Source organism: Globicephala melas, chromosome 4 (assembly GCF_963455315.2).
Source record: "Globicephala melas chromosome 4, mGloMel1.2, whole genome shotgun sequence".
NCBI lineage: Eukaryota > Metazoa > Chordata > Mammalia > Artiodactyla > Delphinidae > Globicephala > Globicephala melas.
In genome coordinates, this window is record NC_083317.1 from 82740780 (window position 1) to 82761044 (window position 20265).

A 20265-nucleotide genomic window follows, 5' to 3' on the forward strand; every position below is an offset into this window, starting at 1 on the left:
GCTCAGAGTTGCTACAAACAATATCCTTTCACATCCACTCCCCACCCCAGTCTGGCCTCCAGCCACAATACCCCAGAAAACAGACACAGAGGGACCTTGGGGATAAAGGTCTTTATTCAACAAAGTTATCTCACTCAGTAACAAAAGAACAGGAGGTAACAATTCTCCCAAAGGTTTGGAGCAGTGTCCACCCCGATGGAAGGAAGCATGACCCGCTGACACAGCTGCAGCTCAGCGCCTCTGGTGGCCACTTAGAGATCATAGTTTGGGTTCTTCCGAAGGATAACAAAACCTTCTAGAATAGGGGTGACGGGAAGGAACTCCTCAGTGGCCAATTCTGCCCGCTCCCCGTGAGCCAGCAATACTGGGGTTGTGTGTGTCTGGAACCCTGTGATGGTCTTGGGCTTGCCGGCCTGGCCCACCACATCCACTGCCTGTGGGATGAGAAGACTGAGATGAAGAGACTCTGGATAGGAGTACAGCAGCAACCCAGTGCCAATTCACGTTTCAGAGAAATGGTACCTCTGCATTCTACAAGCTCTAGAATACAGACTGAGCCCTCCCCTCTGCTCAGCCCCTCACCTGGCCCACGCGGACAGACACTGGTAATGGCCGCAGCTCCTCATCGAATGTGACCAGCATTCGGGGCTGCATGGCAGCCACCAGCCCATATAATACATAGTGTGACTTGCCTAAGATGACTAAGAGCACAAGACAAATATAGTTAGAGGCATGCCTGAATCTTGGGACCCCACTCCAGCCCTGACTCTTTAATCCCTCAGTTATATAGCTGAACCCACAACCCTCCCCTCATACACCCTACTACAAGCTGGAGATGCCACCCCCATACTCTGCCTACAGGTTGCGGACTTGATCATCACTTTCCCCCAGTCACTCAGAGGCAAAAACTGGGCTCAGTTCTTCATCTTCAAAAGAAAATCTTTTGGGGTCAGATCAAAAGTGTGGGGGATGAAAGTCTCAACGAGGCCCAATGAACCTCAGGAATCCAGAGCAGCAGAGTTAACTCAGAGTCTTGCTCCTAAATTACCAAGGAGGCCCTGGTAGGGGAGTGGAAAGGGCGCCATATGCCACCATGTAAGATTCCTGACAGGGACTCACTGTTGCGGACATCCAGGAAAGAGACAAGCACGGTGAGCAGCCCAGCCACGGCCACTTGACTCATAAGCTGCCGGTCACTGTGGTAGGGGCAGAGGGTGAGTGTGCCCTTCCCTAAATGGGTCAGGCCCTGGGGAAAAGAAAACAAAACAAAATGGAGTGAAGTGGACGTGGGGAGTCACAAGTCACATCTAAGGAGAAATCACCTAACCCGGCCACACAGAAACCTCACAGCTCGTTCACACCCTCCTTTCCAGGCCAAACTCAAGGTCCCCTTCACGAAGCATCACATCTCCCTTCCATCACACAGACACTTCCTTTGGCACATTCACTCTAAGGAGAAGAGTTCTATTCTCTACCTGTGCCAAGCGCACCATGAAGAGGTTGTTGGGGTCCTTGGCATGATACTGGGCTAACTGGCGCAGCATCGCAGCCAGACGGGCATTATTGGTACCTGGAAATGTTAAGCATTACAAAGACTTGAAAAAAGGGCCTCAACAACCCTTCCCCCAAGATGCTTATGATCTCTTTCTGACCAATACTCACCACTGCCCACCATGCCCATGGCAAAGATGGAGTTATAGGAAACTTCTGGGTCAGCATCATGAGAGAATTTGCTTAGGGTATCCAAGATGTTGAGTCGTGGATTTGAAACGGAGATTAAGGCCAGTGCTAAAGGCACAGCCCTTCGGAGTGTAGGCTCCCCATATCTCAGCTGGTGATAAAAGAAAATAACAAGGGTATCACAGAAAGCAGAAAAGAATAAGCTCGGTTACACGAACAGATGGATAGACGGGGTCTTAATTTTTGTAGAAAGGGTACAGCAAAAAGACCATTTCTCCACCGACAAAACCCATCAGGGAAATTCCTGGGGAAACCCCAGGCATCAAAACTAATATACTTCAATCTTCTCCATGGGATACTCACCAGGTGGCCAAAGGTTCGTAGAGCCATCTCTGCACCAATCTCCTCCCCCATAGCAATAAGGGCAATCCCCAGCACCGCTACTCCCTGCAATTGAAGAGGCAGCAGAGCCCAATAAGCTCAGGGAACAAAAAACTCACCCCTGACTCAAGTCCCACGTAAGAAGAAAAAGCCATCCTGTGGGGCACACCCTGACCCCTCATGTATGGAACCCAGTCTCATGCTATTTCAATACACAGTGATACCCAGAGACTCTAAAACAAACAAACCCACAGTTATCTTTTCTCAGAGCTTCCCTCAGAGGATGCCCAGCTGCCCACAGAACCTGATGTGCTCCCATGTCGGCAGGGGCTTCCTTCTTGTCCTTGTCCTTCTTTTCCTTTTTGTCTTTGTCTTCCTCCTTTTCCTTGGAGTCAAAGTGTTCGCTGCAAATGTGGAGCAGCTGCTGCACCTTCAGTACATTCCCAGAGCCTGGGGCAGGGTGGTAAGGGAGAGAAAAGGTAGAAATGAGAAGGCACCAAGGAAAAGCTTGCTCTAGGAACAGAAGCTAAAGAATCTAAGGCAATCCAGAATGACTTAAGAAAGGAGGTCCAAGAGAGAAGTGAAGAGTCACTGAGGAAGAACAAAGACACAGACCTGCATAGGCACACACATCCACCAGTGTGTTGGCAAAACTGCGGAATGGCTCTGACACAACCTCCAGCGCGGCCAGGATGGCCTCAATGGCCTCTCCCTTCCCTAAAGGAGAGATTCGAGGGGTCAGAGGACATGTACTCCCTTCCAGCACAGCCTGACTCATAAACTCTCCCTGTTGTATCCAGTTACTACCAGCCTTTTGCCCAAATAGAGAGACATCCCCTAACCTAGGTGGTTGAGGCCCAGTCCAAGAGGAAGCCAACGGGCGTAAGTGTCCTTGAGCTCAGTCTCTGACTTCTCCATGATGGTCTGAAGGATAGTGGAAGTGACATCGCCATTGCAGGATCCCACTGCTATCATTCCACAGGCTAGAGCTGTCACACCTGCCACCTAGCAATAGGAAAATCGACATCAAGTTATTAAAATAAGGTGTTAAAATAGTTGTTTACCTATCTTGATTCAAGATAGCCAATTCCTACAGTCCACTGAAACCACATGAGGTAATAACCCCTTTCTGATGGTAGGTCAAAATAACAGTAGCATCAACCATTCACTGAATACTACAGGTCAGCCACTAAGTCAACTCGCTTGCATACTATTAACATTTAATCCTCATAACCCCATGAAACAGGTCCTACTGTTATTCCTCTTTTATTGATGAGAAAAATGATGCCTAAGGAGACTGAGTTACGTGTCCAAGATCACATTGTTTGTAAGGAGAGGTGGCAGGATCTGAACTGAAGCCTATCTGACTAAAACCTATGTTTTTAGCCACCATACTATATTTATCCATCACTAAAATGATTCTGCACAAGTAAGAAAATTTAAAGTTGGCTCATGACTAAAACAGTGTACCCACCCCAAGCTGGGTTAAGTTACTCCCCACTCTAGTCTGGTACTTCCTCATGGATCCCAAGGGCTGGAACTCAATACTAAAATGTTAACTCTTTAGCCTCAATATCTCCTGAGACTTAGAAGCCCAATTCCAAGCAGTTTCACTGAAATGATACATCTCTGTCTCTGTCTCTGTCTCTCTCTCTCTCTGTCTCTCTCTCACACACACACACACACACACACACACACACACACACACACACACACACACACACACACACACACACACACACACACACACACACACACACACACACACTTTTTCACCATTTATCAGAGACCGGCAAGACTCAGAGCACCTTCCCTACTACCTCCCCTAAGTGATCAACAAACTCTACTCACCTCCATACTGGACTTGGAATCTCCCATCACAGGTAGCAGCAGTGTTAGAACATCTTCGCGATTGGAGCCAGCATAGGCCAAGCCAAGCCTGCAAAAGCCAGGGAGAGGCAGTCCCCGACACACACCCGACGATAGGACAAGGAAGAAACAAAAAGAGGATTGGTCATTTCAACAAATAGTCACCCAGAGCCAAATACTCAACAGGCACAGTGGTGCTCTTTGGCAATACAAAGGTGAAAGGGCCTGATTCTGTTTTCACAGAGCTTACAGGCTAAGCACTACCAAAAGGAGAAGCCTTACCCAAAGATGGAACCAAGTCTCATTGTGTTACTGTTGTGGAGGACATAGTCTGAGAGGAGTGCCAGAGCAGGGTCACACTCATTTCGGACACCAGAGTTCACGATGCCACAGGCCAGGAGGGCTCCCGACTGAAAAATGTAAATAGATCCTTCACTCGGGCTACTCTACCTTCCTCACCACAAAGGATGCAACATAGGCCTTATTATAGCACCCGCCTTAACTGGAGTTAAAAACAGGGTAGACCTTACCAGTGAAAGGGAGGTCCTGAGAGGGCCCTAGAACATGGGAGGGGATGTCTGCATTAGTGGGTTGTACCCAGACCAACCTTGATATAGTCCTCAGAAGAGTACAGGTACTTGTCAATCTGGGTAAGGCCACCATCCACATCCCACAGCAGAATCATGCCAAGGGATGCAGCTGCACTCAACATTCCTATACCAAGGAAAAATCTATCAGTCTTAAAATGGCCCTGCCCTGAGAAAACTGTTATAAAGAGCTCTCCAAAGAACTGCCTTGGGGATCTGCCATTATAACACATGAACCTAGGAGAACAACAAGATTGACCAAAATTATACAAAGATAGAGTAGGAACAGAATTATACCATGATCCTTGTTCTTGTAAAGCCATTTGTTGCCATCATCAGTCAGCAGCTTGTCCTGGCCAAAGGCTGCATTCACAAAGCCGTTCACAAAAGAGGAGGCCAGGTTCATGCGGGCAGAGTCCACCTGAGAGCCACTGCCCCCAAACCCTGCAAAGGAGGGAAGGAGGAAATGAAGGTCTAGAGTAGGACAAGAAAAGAACACAGTATGGCAGCTGGTCTCTGATTCTGAGCTGGCCCCTTGGAATCCTCTATCTATAACCCCAACAGTGACCTAGGGAAAAAGTATGTGGGAATTCTGAGCTCTATAGGATTCCTAAGTATGTTGGGCCAAGCCATCACTCTCAATACAAGGGGCATAATTAACAATCTTCCAATCCCCAAACATGGAGATGTTTACTCACTGTTGTTCTCTAGGTGGGTTTTATAGATGTCATCAGGCACCTTGGGTTCCATGATGTCCAGCTGAAGAGAAGTCAGAGGATCACAACTGCTCCCCCAGTCCTCCCCTAGCTGTCCCTTCTGTTACCCCATTGAATGGCAATTCTAACCAAGGAGAGTCTAGTCAGAGGCATAATCAGGGAGGTGAAATGCCAGGTATCATCACAACCAAAAAACCTTGTTGGAAAAGGGCAAAGACTCTCACCTCCCGAGCTAAAGCCAAGAAGTTGCTGTTGAGCTGCACATTGGACATGATCTCTGTCAGGTCCTCATACTCCTCCACATCTTCACTCAGCTCCAAAAACACCCCATGTCGGCCTAGCATGAATGCCATTTGCTTCTGTACAACCCTGTGGGAGAGAGCCATCACATCTGCTCAGCCCCCATCCACTAAGGGCACAGAAAAGCCCTTCAAATCCTAACCAGAAACTACATGTCCCAGCACTTCATGCAAATGTCCCACCCATGAGCTTATCGCTTTGCCAACTTTTTCCTTTACATACACGTCCTTGCAGGAGGTGAAAATATCTTCTACCAGCTCCATGTCATTGAGCATCAATGCCAATCTCAGTGCTTCAGGGAAGCGACTGAACTTTCGGAACACACCCAGGGCACAACGCAGTAGGGCGGAGTTCTCAGGCTCGGGCACATAATTCACACAACTACAAAGGTAAAAATAATAAAGCTATCAGGCATTCATTTACCCCGTTTAATTCACTTACCCAATACCGAATGCCTACTACATACCAGGAAGTATACTAGTTATTGGGACTACTAAGGAGACATGCCGTCTCTGACCTCAAGAAGTTCACAGATGTTAACAAATTCACTACAGCTTGATTGCGACCTTTGAAGCAGATACTCTTGGAGAATAAAGGAGTCACAGTTGAGAAGAAGTGCTGGGGAGGGCAGGCCTGCCACCATTCCCCACCCTGCTCACTCACCTGGTGAGATAGAGGCAGACCTTTGCATATGCATTCTCATCAATGTCTTTCTCCAGCATATCCACCTGCTCAATTTCCATAAGCAGGTCGCAGGCCTCATGCTCTGCATTGTGGGCCATGTTGTAGGGGACAATCTCCTTCACCAGGGTCAGCAGTGGCTCCCGCTGCGTCTTCTCTGCATCATCCAGCTCCTGCCACTCCTTAGCCACTTCTCCTGCCAGATGCCTACGGACAGGCCCAGACTATTAGAGGAGCAGTGCTTCATGGGAAGCACTTCCCTGTGGGTCAAGGAATTCACTATCTGGGAAACTCAATACACTGGTACTCCAAGACAGAACTCAGAACTATATCTCAGAACCCCTTCAGATTCCCAAGAAGAAAAGGTCTTACCTGACATACTCATGACCCCATGATGCCAATTCCTCCTGGGAGCCCACTAGACGATATTTGAGGCACTCACGCTCCCCGCTCATGGTCATGGCCAAAACAGAGATGATGTCAGCGGCAAAACGCTATAAAGAAAGCAGTCCTTTGAAGTCAAATCCAGGGTAAGGGGAATGTTACATTATGGAATCAAGATCACTGTCACTACCCCCAAAATTAAATGCTAATTATATCACCAGCCTCCATACTAAAAACTTAAAACATGTTATATCAACTAAGCCTCATAATAATCTTAAGGTTAGTGTTGCAATCTCCCTTCTGAACCAACATGACTGAAGGGTGATAACAAGTGGAGAGTGGAGAAAAATGGAGACTCTGAATTTTATTCCAATCGTAATAATAAACTATTAAAAGGTTTTAAGCAGAAAAGATTCACACTCTAGAAAAGATCACTATGGCTGCTGCATGAAAGACAAACTGTGTAGGAGGTCACAGACAAAAGGAAGAGGGTCAGTTAGGAGGCTGCTGCAGTAGTTCCGGTGAGAACTGAAAACTTGGATTAGGGTTGTGCCAATATGCAGGAAAGTTACTGAACCGGGAATATATTTTAGAGGTAAAACAAATGAAGGTGCATGTGATACAAAGAAAAGAAAAATATTAAGGTTAAAAGTAAGTTAATAATAAATCATGATAATAAAATCCCAAGGTCCAACATAAATGACAGAAACACTGTCATTTCTGAAGACAATCTTCCTGTCAGCTCTTATGTGACCATTTCGATTATGACGAGCAATGTTTTGTTGTTTTAATTTTTAAATTTAATTTTATTTATTTATTCTTGGTTGCACTGGGTCTCTGTTGCTGCACATGGGCTTTCTCTAGTTGTGGCGACTCTTTGTTGTGGTGCGTGGGTTTCTCATTGCGGTGGCTTCTCTTGTTGTGGAGCATAGGCTCTAGGCGTGCAGGCTTCAGTAGTTGTGGCACGTGGGCTCTAGGCGCGTGGGCTTCAGTAGTTGTAGCACACGGGCTTAGTTGCTCTGTGGCATGTGAGATCTTCCCGGACCAGGGCTCAAACCCCTGTCCCCTGCATTGGCAGGTGGATTCTTAACCACTGCGCCACCAGGGAAGTCCCGGGCACTGTTCAACTAGCTCAGATCTCAGGTCTATCAGGCTTCCTGAGATTCACCATGAGCACCATGGTCTAGACGAAAAGGAATTCCTAAACTAGGCCTCCACCAGCTTCTTCAATAGTTTTACCTTATTCTCCCCAGGGGCCATGTTCTCATAGATCTCCTTCAGTTTGCCGTAGTGTGGACGCAGAAATTTGAGAGGCTTGGGCACTGAAGTCATGGAAGTTGTAGAAGAACGAATCTGCCTCCTCAGCTCCTCCAGGGCTGGTCGGTACAGGGACGTGTCCTTCTCCTGATCAGGAGATGTTAGGGCTCAGACAAAAGGAGTCTCATACCTTAAGTCATAATACAGAAGTGTTCAACAACCTCCTAGGAAAGTAACTAACTGTGTCTTATCCATCTGTGATTGCCCAACGCCCTGCACACACACTGCCTGACACAAAAACAAATGTCCCAGGTTAAGAGTTCAAGAACTGCTTCTCCCACGAAACAAAGCTACAAAATCTTTCAATTATCTTTTTTTACTCCCCTCCCTCACAACATGGTTGTAATATGACTCCAAAATACAGTCTCTCTTTCCCTATCTCATATAGGAGTTGTTGCCCCAAGTGGAATAAAGCAAACAAGTGGGAAAGATCCATACATGCACCGGCTTTTGTTAACATCGTGACTCACCCCCAGTCGTTCCACGAGCATCTCCAGTTCATCCTGAAGTTGTTTGTCCTCCTCAGACTGGAGGATTGAGGGAAGAAGCTCATCAAGACAAGGAATCTCAAACACATCCTCCTCCCATTCACCCTGGGGCAGGTGGAGAGTGAGCCTGCCTCCTTAGGAAGGACCAGGTGAGACAAGGAAAGAGAGAGGGAATGGGAAGCCCTGGTGGGAAGGCAGCCTGGCTTCTGGGCCAGGCTTTACTTGAACGCTGTTCTGAAAAACGAGGGTGACAATGACCCGCCCGGGCCCACCTCACGAGTCGGTGGTGAGGACTGGTAGGGGCGGCGGCGGTGACAGCGCGGAATGGAGGATGAGGGGCAGAGAGGCGGGTGCCGGGAGCCCCGAGGGTCGCCCTATCCGCCCTCTCCCGGGCGCGGCGGGGCCGTTGGGAGTCGGGCCCGAGGCCTGCGGAGCCGCCGTGACTCAGCCCGCGGCCTTTTCCGCCGGCTCCCGGGGCCGCGCCTCACCAGCTCCTGCTCTTTGTCCTTGTCTCCGGCATCCCGCCGCTCCTTGCCGCTCGGCTTCTCATCCCCGCCACCGGGGGACGTCGCTGGGGGCTGCTGGGGCTGCAGCGGTGCCTTCTCCCTGCCACCCTCCTCCATCGCCGCCGCCACTGCCGGCCCGCTGCGCGCGCACCGCCCCGTTTCCCAGATGTCCTCGCGCGCGTGGCCCACGGCGCCCCTCCTTCTCCAGAGCCCGCCTGCGACCGGAAACGCCGCGGCAACCCACCCACCCCCGCGGCCTGGGAGTTTCAGCCCTCGGACCTCGCCCTCCGAAACCAAACGAAAACTCTAATTCCCAGTTTCCCGCGTGCCGTAGGCACCTCCCCGGTTCGAACCTGGAGTTTCCTGAACGCCGTCTGGGGTTTGGGGGCACCAGCTGCAGTAGGAGTTGAGCTGGCTGCGAGCCGAGACCGCCCCTCGATTCCGCCAAAGCAGTGTGAATAGTACACCCCAGTGATACCCCCGTTAGCCGCGTGGTGGGACAAACAGAAGAGATTCTTGAAATCCTGGACGCTTGATTGCCGTCTTTGTGAAGTCTGTGTAATCTATGTTTAGTCCCACACTACTGCGGCATATTCACCTGCCCAGCTGAAGAATAGTGCTCTACTATTACCATAAAGATGTGGATACCATCTTAAATCCACCTGCGGAGCCAGATGGAGTAGAAATGAATACATCAAGCCCTATACCCTAATGCGAAGTTCTGGAGCTAAAAACGGGACAAGATAAGGTCTTTGTCCTCAGTGTGTCTTTTGGTCTTCCTCTCCCTCTTATGACTTAGAGGGGATGTGACCGACACTTTATGTCAGGACTTATTTTAAATGATATATATTGTTCGCACAACTTTTTGAGTTTGGGAGGATTGTGTCCATTTTACAGCGGAAATCGTACAGTAAGTAGTAGAATCAGGATATGAATCTCCATCTTTGAGTCTCCCAAGTTCTTGAGTGTTTCAGGCAAACCTCAAAGTTCTTCTGATCGGGCTATGTGTATATATCTAGAAGGTGAGAAAAGAGGAAGTAATTCTTCTCCCTTTCATCTGGTGGGAACACTCACCATTTGGCCTGGAATCTTATTTTATGGGTCCTGAGGCATTAAAGAATGCAGAAAATGTTTGTTTAAAAAAACAAACCACCTGTCACAGCACAGTTAGCATTGAATGAATGTTGTTGGCTAAACATTTGTATAGGTATTGATGTAAGGGTCTGATGCCCATTTTAAAACTTGTTGCTCTTTTCCACTCAGTGTTTGGATACTGGGGATGACCTTCCACTTGCATCACCGGTGATGGCCCCAGCCCTAGTCTACTGACAGAAATTGGATGGTCCATAGCTGGTGTGCCTACTCTGTTTTCTGGCTTCGAGATGTCCATACTTTGTCATGCTTTCTTCAGTCATCAGTAGAGGTATTTCTCCTAAATCTTTCCTATTTCCACGACTTCTTTCTATCCGATCTCAGATTTTGTCTTTTATACCAGTCACATCCCCACCAGTACCTTAGAGGAGACGGGGTGATGTTGTGGCATAAAGCACAGGCTATTAACAGCTGGTGACTCCAGGTGAAGAGTAAACGAATGTCTGTGTACTATGTTTCAACTTCTTTGTAGGTTTAAAATACAAAGTTGGCAAAGTTTGTAAAATAAAAAGTTTGTAAAATAAACAGTTGGGGGTGGGTGGGAGATCATAAGCTTTAGAGAGGACAGACCCGGTATTTAAAACTAAATTCTGCCCTTCACCAGCTGTGATATTTGGGCAAGCTTCCTAACCTCTCTCAGCTTGGTTTCTTCTTCTATGAAATGAGAGTAATAAAGTATCTCCCTCGGAAGTTTTTATGAGAATAAAGTAAGACAGTGTATATAAAGTGCTTAGCTAAGTGCCTGGCAACTGGAGAGGAGGCAGTTAGCATTTTCCAGCTTCCTCAAATTTGCAGGGCTGCCCCTTGCTCCCCACCTCCAAACACTCAAGCCCCAAACCTCTCTGGCCAAATGCAGATGTCTGGCAATTATTCTCAAGGCCTTATGATAACATTGATTTCCTGCCTCAAGCTTCATTTCGGTCAAATTGCTCTCCCAGAAGCACTCCTTCCTACCATTTGGCCAGACTCCCAGCCTTGTGACCAAATTGCTCTCCAATCAGGGGACAGCCCATCACCTGTCCCTTCCTACCACCTTCTTTCACATTGCACCCACTGGCCAGCCATGCTTCCCCCAAACGTATGGCCTGAGCTATAGAGCTACACATTTTATGGATGGCTCTACTCATCTGAGAATCATTCGACCCAAAGCGTCACTTATGTAATACCAGAAATGCTTCAGGCCAGACACAGCATTGCACTGTTTCCACTGGGTTGCTACTTTCTTTGTGTGATATTTTTCAAAATCAGATTGCATTGTGGACCTTTTACTGTTAATTCCCAGGACTGAAAGCAGTTGTTACAATCCCCTTTTTTATAACTACTGTTACAACTTCCCTTCTTCAGGCTCTCACCTCTCATTATGCCCCTTGCATCTACCTCCTTCTGATCTCCCTGAACATTTCACCACTTCTGAACATGCCCTGCCCCTTCAAGCTGGATTAGTCTTTTCTTGTTGCTGTTATTTCTGTATGGAATGCCCTTCACTGTTTTTGGCTAGCAAATTCTCCCATCCTCTGTACTCCAGCTCAGTATCACCTGTGTAGGAAGCCTTTCCTGTTCTTTCAAGTTATTAATTTCTTCCCTGTACTCCTACAATGCTTGATACATACCTCTCCCTTCCTCCACTCTGAGCTCTTAGAGGACAGGAACTGTGTCTTATTCAACTTTGTGCCCCTAGCACCCAATCTAATACCTGGCTTGTGGTAGGCCTTGACAAATATTTGTTGAATAAATGAATGAATGAATGGCTTTGCATTCAACTTCAGGTCATCTTTGTTTATAATAATAGCCCATTGGGAGCTCTCTTTGGAGCCCAGAGCTCAGCACTGGGAAACTGTCAGGAGTCTCCATTTGTGACTCGTGATAGGTCTACTGAAACTGTGCTTATTTTATGGAGATTCTCTTCCAACTTGACATTTCGAGAGCACTTCCGAGTGTGAAACCATACTGTTTGGCATACGTTACTGTATTGTGCATGGGAATTAGTCAAACTTCCAATGGGATAGTGTAGGGTACGGCCCAGCACCTTACTAATAACTATTCTCATGTGTCCACCCAGGAGCACCATCCATTATTCCCCCTTCTGCTTTAACACATCAGAGCATATTGCAGATGCATATTTATCAGTTTGGCAGGCTACTAAGGGTGGAGGTTACATCTGTCACTTGATGTTCACCTTGCCTTGCCCATGGAACCAAGCACCTGCAGAGTGCTCAACAAACAGTGCCACCTGGCTTAATTTCAGGTCAACATGTGCTTAGGTTTCCTGCAGCTGCATGGTTGTCACATGTACCTGGCCCGGATGAGATAGGGGCCATGAAAGTGCACCTGCTGGTAATGGCCTCACTTGGAAGCATGATAAAATTGCCCAGAAGGCAGATGTATATGCTTGAGTCTAAATTCTGCCATAAATTAGCAGACTAAGTGGTGGTGATTAAGAACATCTGAATCCCAAATCTGAGGCTCTGAGTTCCAAATTGGACTTCAATGTCTTAGCTGACACTGGAACTTATGTCATCTTTCTCCTTAATTTCGCCACTTGTAAGATAGAGACAATGATAGGACCTCCTTATAAGTTGTTGTGGGAATTTAATGAGGTGATGTTTTTAAAGTGCTTAGCACAGGCTTAAGCAAAAAAAGAAAAAAAAAGGGACTTGGTAAATGAGGGCTGCTCATTATCATCATCATCATTATTTGACACTTCGACCTTTGCAAATATGGAGTTTTTTTTTTTTTTTTTAACCGGTACACAGGCCTCTCACTGTTGTGGCCTTTCCTGTTGAGGAGCACAGGCTCCGGACGCACAGGCTCAGCAGCCATGGCTCACGGGTGTAGCCGCTCCGCGGCATGTGGGATCTTCCCGGACCGGGGCATGAACCCATGTCCCCTGCATCGGCAGGCGGACTCTCAACCACTGCGCCACCAGGGAAGCCCGCAAATATGGTGTTTTAATGCCACAATGGCCAGCTGGTCAGTATCCCTAGCTGGCCTCTGAAATCAGGTGTCAAGGGAAGGGCAAGGCTTTGTGAAACCAACCCTATCTCCTCTATCATTACACTGACATTATAAATCTCATACTCTGTGCAAGACCCAAACTTCACAAGCCATTTCTTAATATTTCTTTGGGTTCTGGAACCTGCTAAGCCCATGAATTCACTTCTTAAAACATTAAAGCTGATCTAGTCCTCAGAGATCATCTCATCCAACCCACTTATTTTACAGACTGCTAAGGTTACTGAGATCTGAAGAGGGGATAAGCCATGCCTGGTGTCACAGCTGGGGAGTGGCAGAACTGGAGCCAGAACCAGATTTCCAGATGTGACGGCCTTCCTCTTTCCAATACACTTTGCCACCCCCCCTCCTAGAGTTTTGCTCTCAGAGCAGAGACTCAAGCCATGCTTTCCCTTGGTCTTAGAGTTCCCAAGGCCACTTTTCCTTTTTCTTAGTAGCCAGCAATTTCCTTCCCTTGGTGAGCAGCCACAGTTCCAAGTAACTTGACAGAGACCCACATACAGCTCTTTATGGGGACAGTCTGATGCTGTGACAGGATACAGACTGTGGGACATGTGCTGGTGCCATCGCCCAGGAACCAGTGACCCCAGCAGCAATCACTGACAAAGCTTCACTCTTCCCCCTCCAAACTTAATAAACCCACACCTACTTACACCTTGGAGAACACTGCATGTTAAAGAGAACTGAGACTGGACTCTTTCCACCGCTTTGCTCTGGTTCTTATTTTACAGATGAAGAAACTGAGGCTTGTAGAGGTTAGGGAACCGGCTCAAGCTCACACAGCTGTCAGAGCTTCAGTTTCAATCCAGGTCTCTTACTGCAGTGAAGTGTTTACAGTTAGACCTGTAAAGTGGAAACTGGAGCACTTAGAAAATATGTTGCTGCGAGGATCGGGCAAGCTTATGAAGGTGAAAGTGCCAACAGAAGAAGAGTCACCTGAGGGAGGGAATCATCGTATTCCTCTTTCCGTCACCAGTGCCTGGCACATTATTGGTAATCAATATACTTATAAAAACAAATCTATGAATATATAAATGTATAACTAAATGAATGAAGAAAGAAATGAGCCACCTAGCAGAAGTGCCTGGAACACAGAGGTATCAGTAAATGCTCCGTTTCCCTCGCTTGTGCTGGAGGGTGGCAGCCAAACCCGCAGTCTCTGTGCCTGGAACTTGGTAGGCCTCGATGCGCGTGTGTAGGTGGGATGAGCGGCTCTCAGGAGCGCTAAGCCTTTGAGAACATGGAGAAATGCATGTCTTCTCAGCCACAAGCAGAGGCTGGTGCTCCAAGCTCCAGGGAGTGAAATGCTACCTTGGCCAGGGCCGCCCTCCACTGCAGGGTAAGGGCCACCCGTCTTCCAAGCCGACCGTGGCCAAGTAGTTACCCAGACTCAGTGTCAGACCCAGTTGCATGCACCAGCGGAGGGCCGTAGCAAACGCTTCCAGCAATAGAACAGCCAGTGATGGAACATGGCCACCAGTGAGCGGAGGATGTACTCCACTTGCCAGACTCAATTTCATGCCATTCCTCCATCCTGCCTCTTTGTCTTCTTGGGACTTCAAATTTCAGTCCCCTGTGCCTGGTGCGTGAGTAAATGCGTGCCTATAAGAGTACCTGGCATACAGCAGGTACTCAATAAATACTGGTGGAATGAGTAAATGAAAACAGGACTGAAGGAAGAGACAGGCTGACTGATGCGTGTCTGTTTATTGGCACAGGGTCCTACAGGGCCAAGACCATTCCTTCCCCACCCTCTTTCCTGTAAAAATAAACTCTATCCTTCCCTCTCCCTGCTCTGTCTGCTTTCCTGCTTGGTCCAGGGAGAATCAGTCATCCCCTAAGTCTTGCATGCCGAGACACAGGGACTAGCATCCCCTACATGTACACTCTTCCCCTCTGAGCCTAGGGAACCTGGGAGGCGGCAGGAAGGTTCGTAAAGGCTTCCACTAAGCACTGAGCACAGGTGGTTTGTCAGCGAGGGCTGGCAGCAGTATTAGGAGCAGCAGCAGGAAGAACACGGGGTGGGGGCCACCCCGAGGGTGGGGCTGAAAGGAGCTCTGTCTACTCCCGAGGGAGCACTGAGTGAGCCTTGGGGAGAAGTGTGGGAGGCACACCAGCAGGGCCCTGCGTGGTCAGCATGTGGCAGTCACAGCAGGCCCCGTGGCCACCAAGCCCAGGGAGCTTGGGACCAGAAGAGGTGGACTCCTTCCTGTGGGAACTGGTGCCCTCTGCCCAGGCATCCTCCAGGCAGGGTGACGCGGAAGAATGTCACAGTGAATGGTGGGGACTCTGCTGGAGGCAGGGACACCCCCAAAGCCTTGGCACGATGTGGTGGTCGAGGAGGGACTAGGACTCATGTCATCCGTGGTGTGGAGGGGCCGGACCCAGCCCAGCTGGCATTTGCCTTCTCCAAACCGCAGAGCAGGCAGCCTCGCTGGGCAAACTGCCCCAGGCCCTGGCAACAGCTGGCCATTTCTTCCCAACCCAAGTCTACCACACCTCACAAAGCAGCCCTGAGTTCATGGGGGAGCCAACAGGGCAGCCGAAGTGCCGCAGGAAGTCACGGGAGTTGGCGAGCGTGCCCAGCACGCGGAAGCGGGCAGGGCTGTGGGGGTCCGTCACCAGCCCCTCGTGAGAGCTCTCGGGTGTGCGGACCGAGCACCACACCTGCAGGCCAGGACAGACATGGGGACACAGGGTGTCTAGTGCGGGCAAGGCCACTGCCCCAGTTGCAGCAGAGCCATCCTGGGGACACACGGCACCACCGCCCCAGGCCCTGGGCTCCGGGAGCCTCAGGGATGTAGGAGAGGCCTTAGCCGGGCTGTCTCAGCCCCGACCCCTTGCCATGGGCACCAAGGGAGGAGAAAGCGCCCTCCCTCCCAAGTTCCTTAAGGGCCTTTCAAAGCTGCCTGGACAATGGGCTGCCTAGATGGATGTGTCCGAGGGGAAGAAACCCAGCCCCCAGAGGCTGCCTGCTGTAGTGCAAAGTACCTGGAGGAGACCCTGCTGAGTCTGCCACTTACTTTATTCCTGGGTAGCCCTGGAGAGCCACTTGGCCCCGCGCTTCCTCCTCCACAGCCACCTCACGGGAGCATCATGGAGATCAGTCCCGCTCCCCACCCCTTGCCCCATCAGGCAGGGCAGCCCTGCCCTTCGAGATCTGCAAAAGCCTCCTGAAGCCTTCTCCCTCCTCAGCCCTCCTCACGTGCTTTTGTGGACCCCGCCAAAAGGCTTCACGAGGCCTTCCCAAACCACTTTCCACACTCCAACTTCGGCCCCATTTCCCAGTCCCTTCTGCGTGCCCCAGACTTCTAATGACGTGCCCAGGAGGTTGTAGGAGAAGGGCAGACCCCCGGCCTCCCAGGAGGGCAATACCTGGGCAAATCCCACAAAGAAGAGCTGGTGGTTGGTGAGCCCCACGGCTGGTAGCTGCTGCTCCTCCCCATGCTTTCTTAGCCATGCTTTGTAAGCCTGGGGTTGGGAACGGATGGCAAGTCTGTTGGGGCCTGCCCACCAGCTCCACCCAGTGCCCTGCCCCCCCAGGGCAGGTGAGCCTCAGCTACCAGGGGGCCACTCACGTTGTAGGCAGCCTTAAGCCCTCCGTTGTCAGCAATGTTCTCCCCCAGCGTCTGGCGGCCGTTGAGCTTCTCCCCGTTGACCTGGTACTGGCTATACTGCTCCTCCATGCAGGCCGTGTGATTCCGGAAGGCTGCCAGCGACTCATTCTGCCACCATGGCCGCAGGTTCCCTTCCTTGTCATACTCGCGCCCTGAGGAGAACTAACCTTTGCACCCCACCGAGAGTAGAACTCAACCCTTGGGGGCACAAGTGCCCCCACCAGCCCTAGTCCACAGACCCTGGGGTCCACGGGGCCTGCTTCCAACATCCCAAGGTTTTGCAGGAGCCACTAGGAATTCTAGGCTGGAGGAGACAACTACATGGACCTCTACCTTGGTCATCAAAGGCATGTGTCAACTCGTGGCCCATCACCACGCCGATGCCACCAAAGTTCAGGGCCCTGGTAGGTGAGGAATGTTGAGTGAGGACATGGTGGGGGGACTTCTAGATCCCACCTCCAGCCCTGCTCCCAGCTCACCCGCAGGCCCAGGCCCCAGCACCCAGCCCCTCCTGCCTCAGACACACTTGGGGTGGTTGCGGGCGTAGAAGGGGGCCTGCAGGATGCCGGCAGGGAAGACGATTTCATTCTTGGTTGGAAGGTAGTAGGCATTCACTGTCTGGGGGGTCATGCTCCACCTGGGGGAGGGAGAAGCTGAGGCGGAGCCTGACTCTCTCGATGCCCAGCAGCCCTGACCTACATTCTAGAAGAACCTCGTGCCTCATTTGGGATCCATCTTGCCATCCCCTTCCCTCAGCCCTGGAAACCTCCCCTACGTCTCCTGCTGCCCCAAGTGTCTGCAGCCCCCATTCTTACTGGTCCCGGCTGGGAGGCTTGCGGAGCTGGTCAGCCATCACCTTAGCAGAGAAGTTGTACAAATTCAACATGTTCTGGAAGAAGGAATCTTCAGACACTTCATACTGTGGGAATGGGAGGAAGTAGAAAGCCAGTGAGAGAACACGTTGGAGAAGATAATAGTCCCAGTTTGGCTACTAATTAGCACCCTTCTGAGCCTCAGTTTCTTCAACTGTAAAATGGGTGTAAAATAGCTAATAAATAATAATTGCCAATATTATGTTGCAGCTGCTTTATTTTTTTTTAATACTATCTCCTTTTATTCTCACAACAATCCTATCAGGTAAGTGCTAATAGGACTCCCTTTTACAGATGAAGAAACTGAGGCCCAGAGAGGTTATACAACTTGTCCAAGGTTACAGTTAGGTAAAAACAGGTTTGACTACAAATCCCTGCTTGTGAACACTGCATTCTACTGCTGTCTGGCCTGCAGCCTGGCACACAGCCAGCACTTGAGCAATGCTGGCTGCCTGCACTTGCCTCTGAAAGGCACCAACAAGTATCTCCTTCCCTCTCAGTGCTTGAGCTCCCATTCCTGAGCCCTGTGCCCCCCACAGGGCTAAGGTTCAGTACTGATGGGCAGGGTACTCACCCCATCATAAACATCATCCAGCTCTTTGGGCTCCAGGATGAAGTCTGGGAAACCAATCATATCATAGATGGCATCTGCCTAAAGAGACCAGGTTAAGGGTTTCCCTCCCCAGGCTCCCCCCAGCACCAAAACTGTATTCTCCATCTTCACCTCAAGATGGCACCCCAACCCTGGCCACTGCTCACTTTCTCCTTGGCTGCCTGGCGGGTCTTCTCATCCATCCAAACCAACTGTCCCAGGGCCTCCTCAAAGGCAGTCCGGATCTCGCTGATCATCCCCTCTGCCTGGGACGGAGGGTGCACAAGTCTGCCTCCCACTCGCATTAAAGCATCCTTTCTCCCCATCTACCCTAGTGCCCCATCCCCCCTAGTGCCCCATCCCTGTCCTTCCAGGGGAGCACATGGGAGTACCCAGACTCTTGAAATAAGGCTGAGCATCTGGGCAGGATGAGAAGGAAACATGATTTGTGAAGGTACTGGGACTGTGGTGGCTTTTTTTCTAATTAATCAAAAAACTGACAATAAGTTAACTGAATTAACATTATAATTTAATGTAGTGCATTGATTTTTATCCAATTATGAAAAGAAGGCACTAATAGCAGAAAATGTGGAAAATTGAGAAGAGCTGAAGAAGAAAATAGACCATTTAAAATCTTATCCCTCACAGATAACTCCTTTCAACATTTTGACTACCTATGTCTAGTGTCTTCCCCTGCTGAGATATTCATATATATATATACATTTTTTTTACACACGTATACGTATAATATGGAATTATGTTGTACAACATATATACATTTCATAACCTACTTTCTTTTCACTTAACAATCATCAGTTTTAAGGCTGCCTCATAATCCAGCCTAACCACAATTTGTTTTTCCAGTCCCCTATGCTGGACATTTAAGCTGTTGTCATTTTCACCTATTATAAACAACACTGCCATTTACATCCTTATAGGTAATATTTTAAGTATAAACATCATTTCCTAAAAAATAAACATTATTTTTCTAATTATATAGGTAACATAAACTCATTGTAGAAAACCTGGAAAACACAGAAAACTTTAAAAGAAAAAAAAAAACTCATAATCCCAACCACCCAAAGTAATCACTGTTAATTTGTCGATGAATTTCCTCTACATTTTTTCCCTGTAGGTACATACAAATATGAATGGTGAATTTTAACTAAAACAAGGGGCAGTGTTGGAAGGACCTTGAAGACTCACAATTTCCTTACTCTGCCGGTCAAACGTGGCCTTCACAAAGAGGGAGCCCAGAGCGAAGCCAAGGGCGTCGTCCGTGTTGGAGATGCAGGTCTGCCACCTTGGTGTGCAGGACTGGAAGGGGTAAAGAGCCAGGCTTCCTGGAGATCGCTCTGCCCTCCAGTCTGAGGGCCTTTCTCTGTCTCTAGGGCCAACCCCTCTCGCTCTGCACATAGGAGGCCTGGGTTTGGGGTGCCATCTCTCCTTCAGACTCCAGGGAAAATGAAGGGCAATATCGCAAAGCATGCCAACCCCAGCAACGTAACCTCAGGAGGGACATGTGTGCTGCCCACTCTATTTGCAGCACTCTCCTCCTCTTATGTTTCTCAGAGGCCCACTGGGGTCCAGATGTTTCTTTGCTCAGCTGCACTTCTCAGTCTTATAACCAGTCAGTCCCCCATGCCAGAAACCTGGGAGTCACCAGCTTCCTCCATCTCCCTACCCTCACGTTCAATCTATCACCAGATTCTAATACTAACTCTGCTTCTTAATCGTCTCCTCCGTCCACGCCGTTGTCACTTCCCTGTCCTGTAACACTGTTATCTCTTGCCTGAAGATTGCAGTGGCCTCCTAACTAGACACTCGACTCCATTCTCATCCCCCTCCCGTCACCCTCTCCATCCATCTTCCATTTAGCTGCAGAAAGATGATCTAATACATAAATCCAACCAGGTTACACCTCTGCTTAAAACCATCCCAGGTTCTCTATCCCTGAATCAAGGCCAGGCTTCCTAGACACAGCGTTCAGGTCCCTCCAAGGATTGCCCCAGGCCCGCCTCACCACCCTCGGCCTCTCCGGTGCCCTGTCCTCAAAGTCATGCCAGAACGCATGCAAAACTACCACGCTCCTTCTGGCCTCTGGGAATTTA

The 20265-nt window shown here is 49.4% G+C and overlaps 2 protein-coding genes across 7 annotated transcripts in view; both read right to left on the reverse strand.

Moving 5' to 3' along the window:
• Nucleotides 1-96: 96 nt before the first annotated feature.
• On the reverse strand, nt 97-9071 carry PSMD2 (proteasome 26S subunit ubiquitin receptor, non-ATPase 2). The gene is made up of 21 exons (XM_030862031.2): nt 8892-9071; nt 8386-8442; nt 7838-8002; nt 6587-6708; nt 6197-6421; nt 5756-5914; nt 5458-5602; nt 5216-5276; nt 4815-4961; nt 4538-4644; nt 4213-4340; nt 3913-4000; nt 2904-3066; nt 2677-2778; nt 2366-2511; nt 2044-2127; nt 1663-1831; nt 1476-1570; nt 1120-1246; nt 583-701; nt 97-434 (listed from the first exon to the last, which is right to left on the reverse strand). Exons 1-21 carry the CDS (start codon nt 9024-9026, stop codon nt 252-254), a joined length of 2727 nt encoding a protein of 908 aa, XP_030717891.1. The 5' UTR covers nt 9027-9071; the 3' UTR covers nt 97-251.
• Nucleotides 9072-13299: 4228 nt separating this feature from the next.
• The window catches only part of ECE2 (endothelin converting enzyme 2), a 34679-nt gene continuing 27713 nt past the window's right edge, over nt 13300-20265 (reverse strand). The window contains exons 12-20 of one of the 6 annotated variants that reach the window (XM_060298338.1): nt 19361-19471; nt 18322-18420; nt 18137-18214; nt 17506-17609; nt 17217-17327; nt 17024-17091; nt 16652-16842; nt 16449-16544; nt 13300-15740 (exon numbers count right to left, since the gene is read on the reverse strand). In XM_060298338.1, the coding sequence (XP_060154321.1) occupies nt 15564-15740; nt 16449-16544; nt 16652-16842; nt 17024-17091; nt 17217-17327; nt 17506-17609; nt 18137-18214; nt 18322-18420; nt 19361-19471 (1035 nt within the window). In that variant the 3' untranslated portion in view covers nt 13300-15563. The remainder of the gene's footprint in view (nt 15741-16448; nt 16545-16651; nt 16843-17023; nt 17092-17216; nt 17328-17505; nt 17610-18136; nt 18215-18321; nt 18421-19360; nt 19472-20265) is intronic. The other 5 variants (XM_060298336.1, XM_030862049.2, XM_060298337.1 and 2 more) reach the window with 5 other exon arrangements.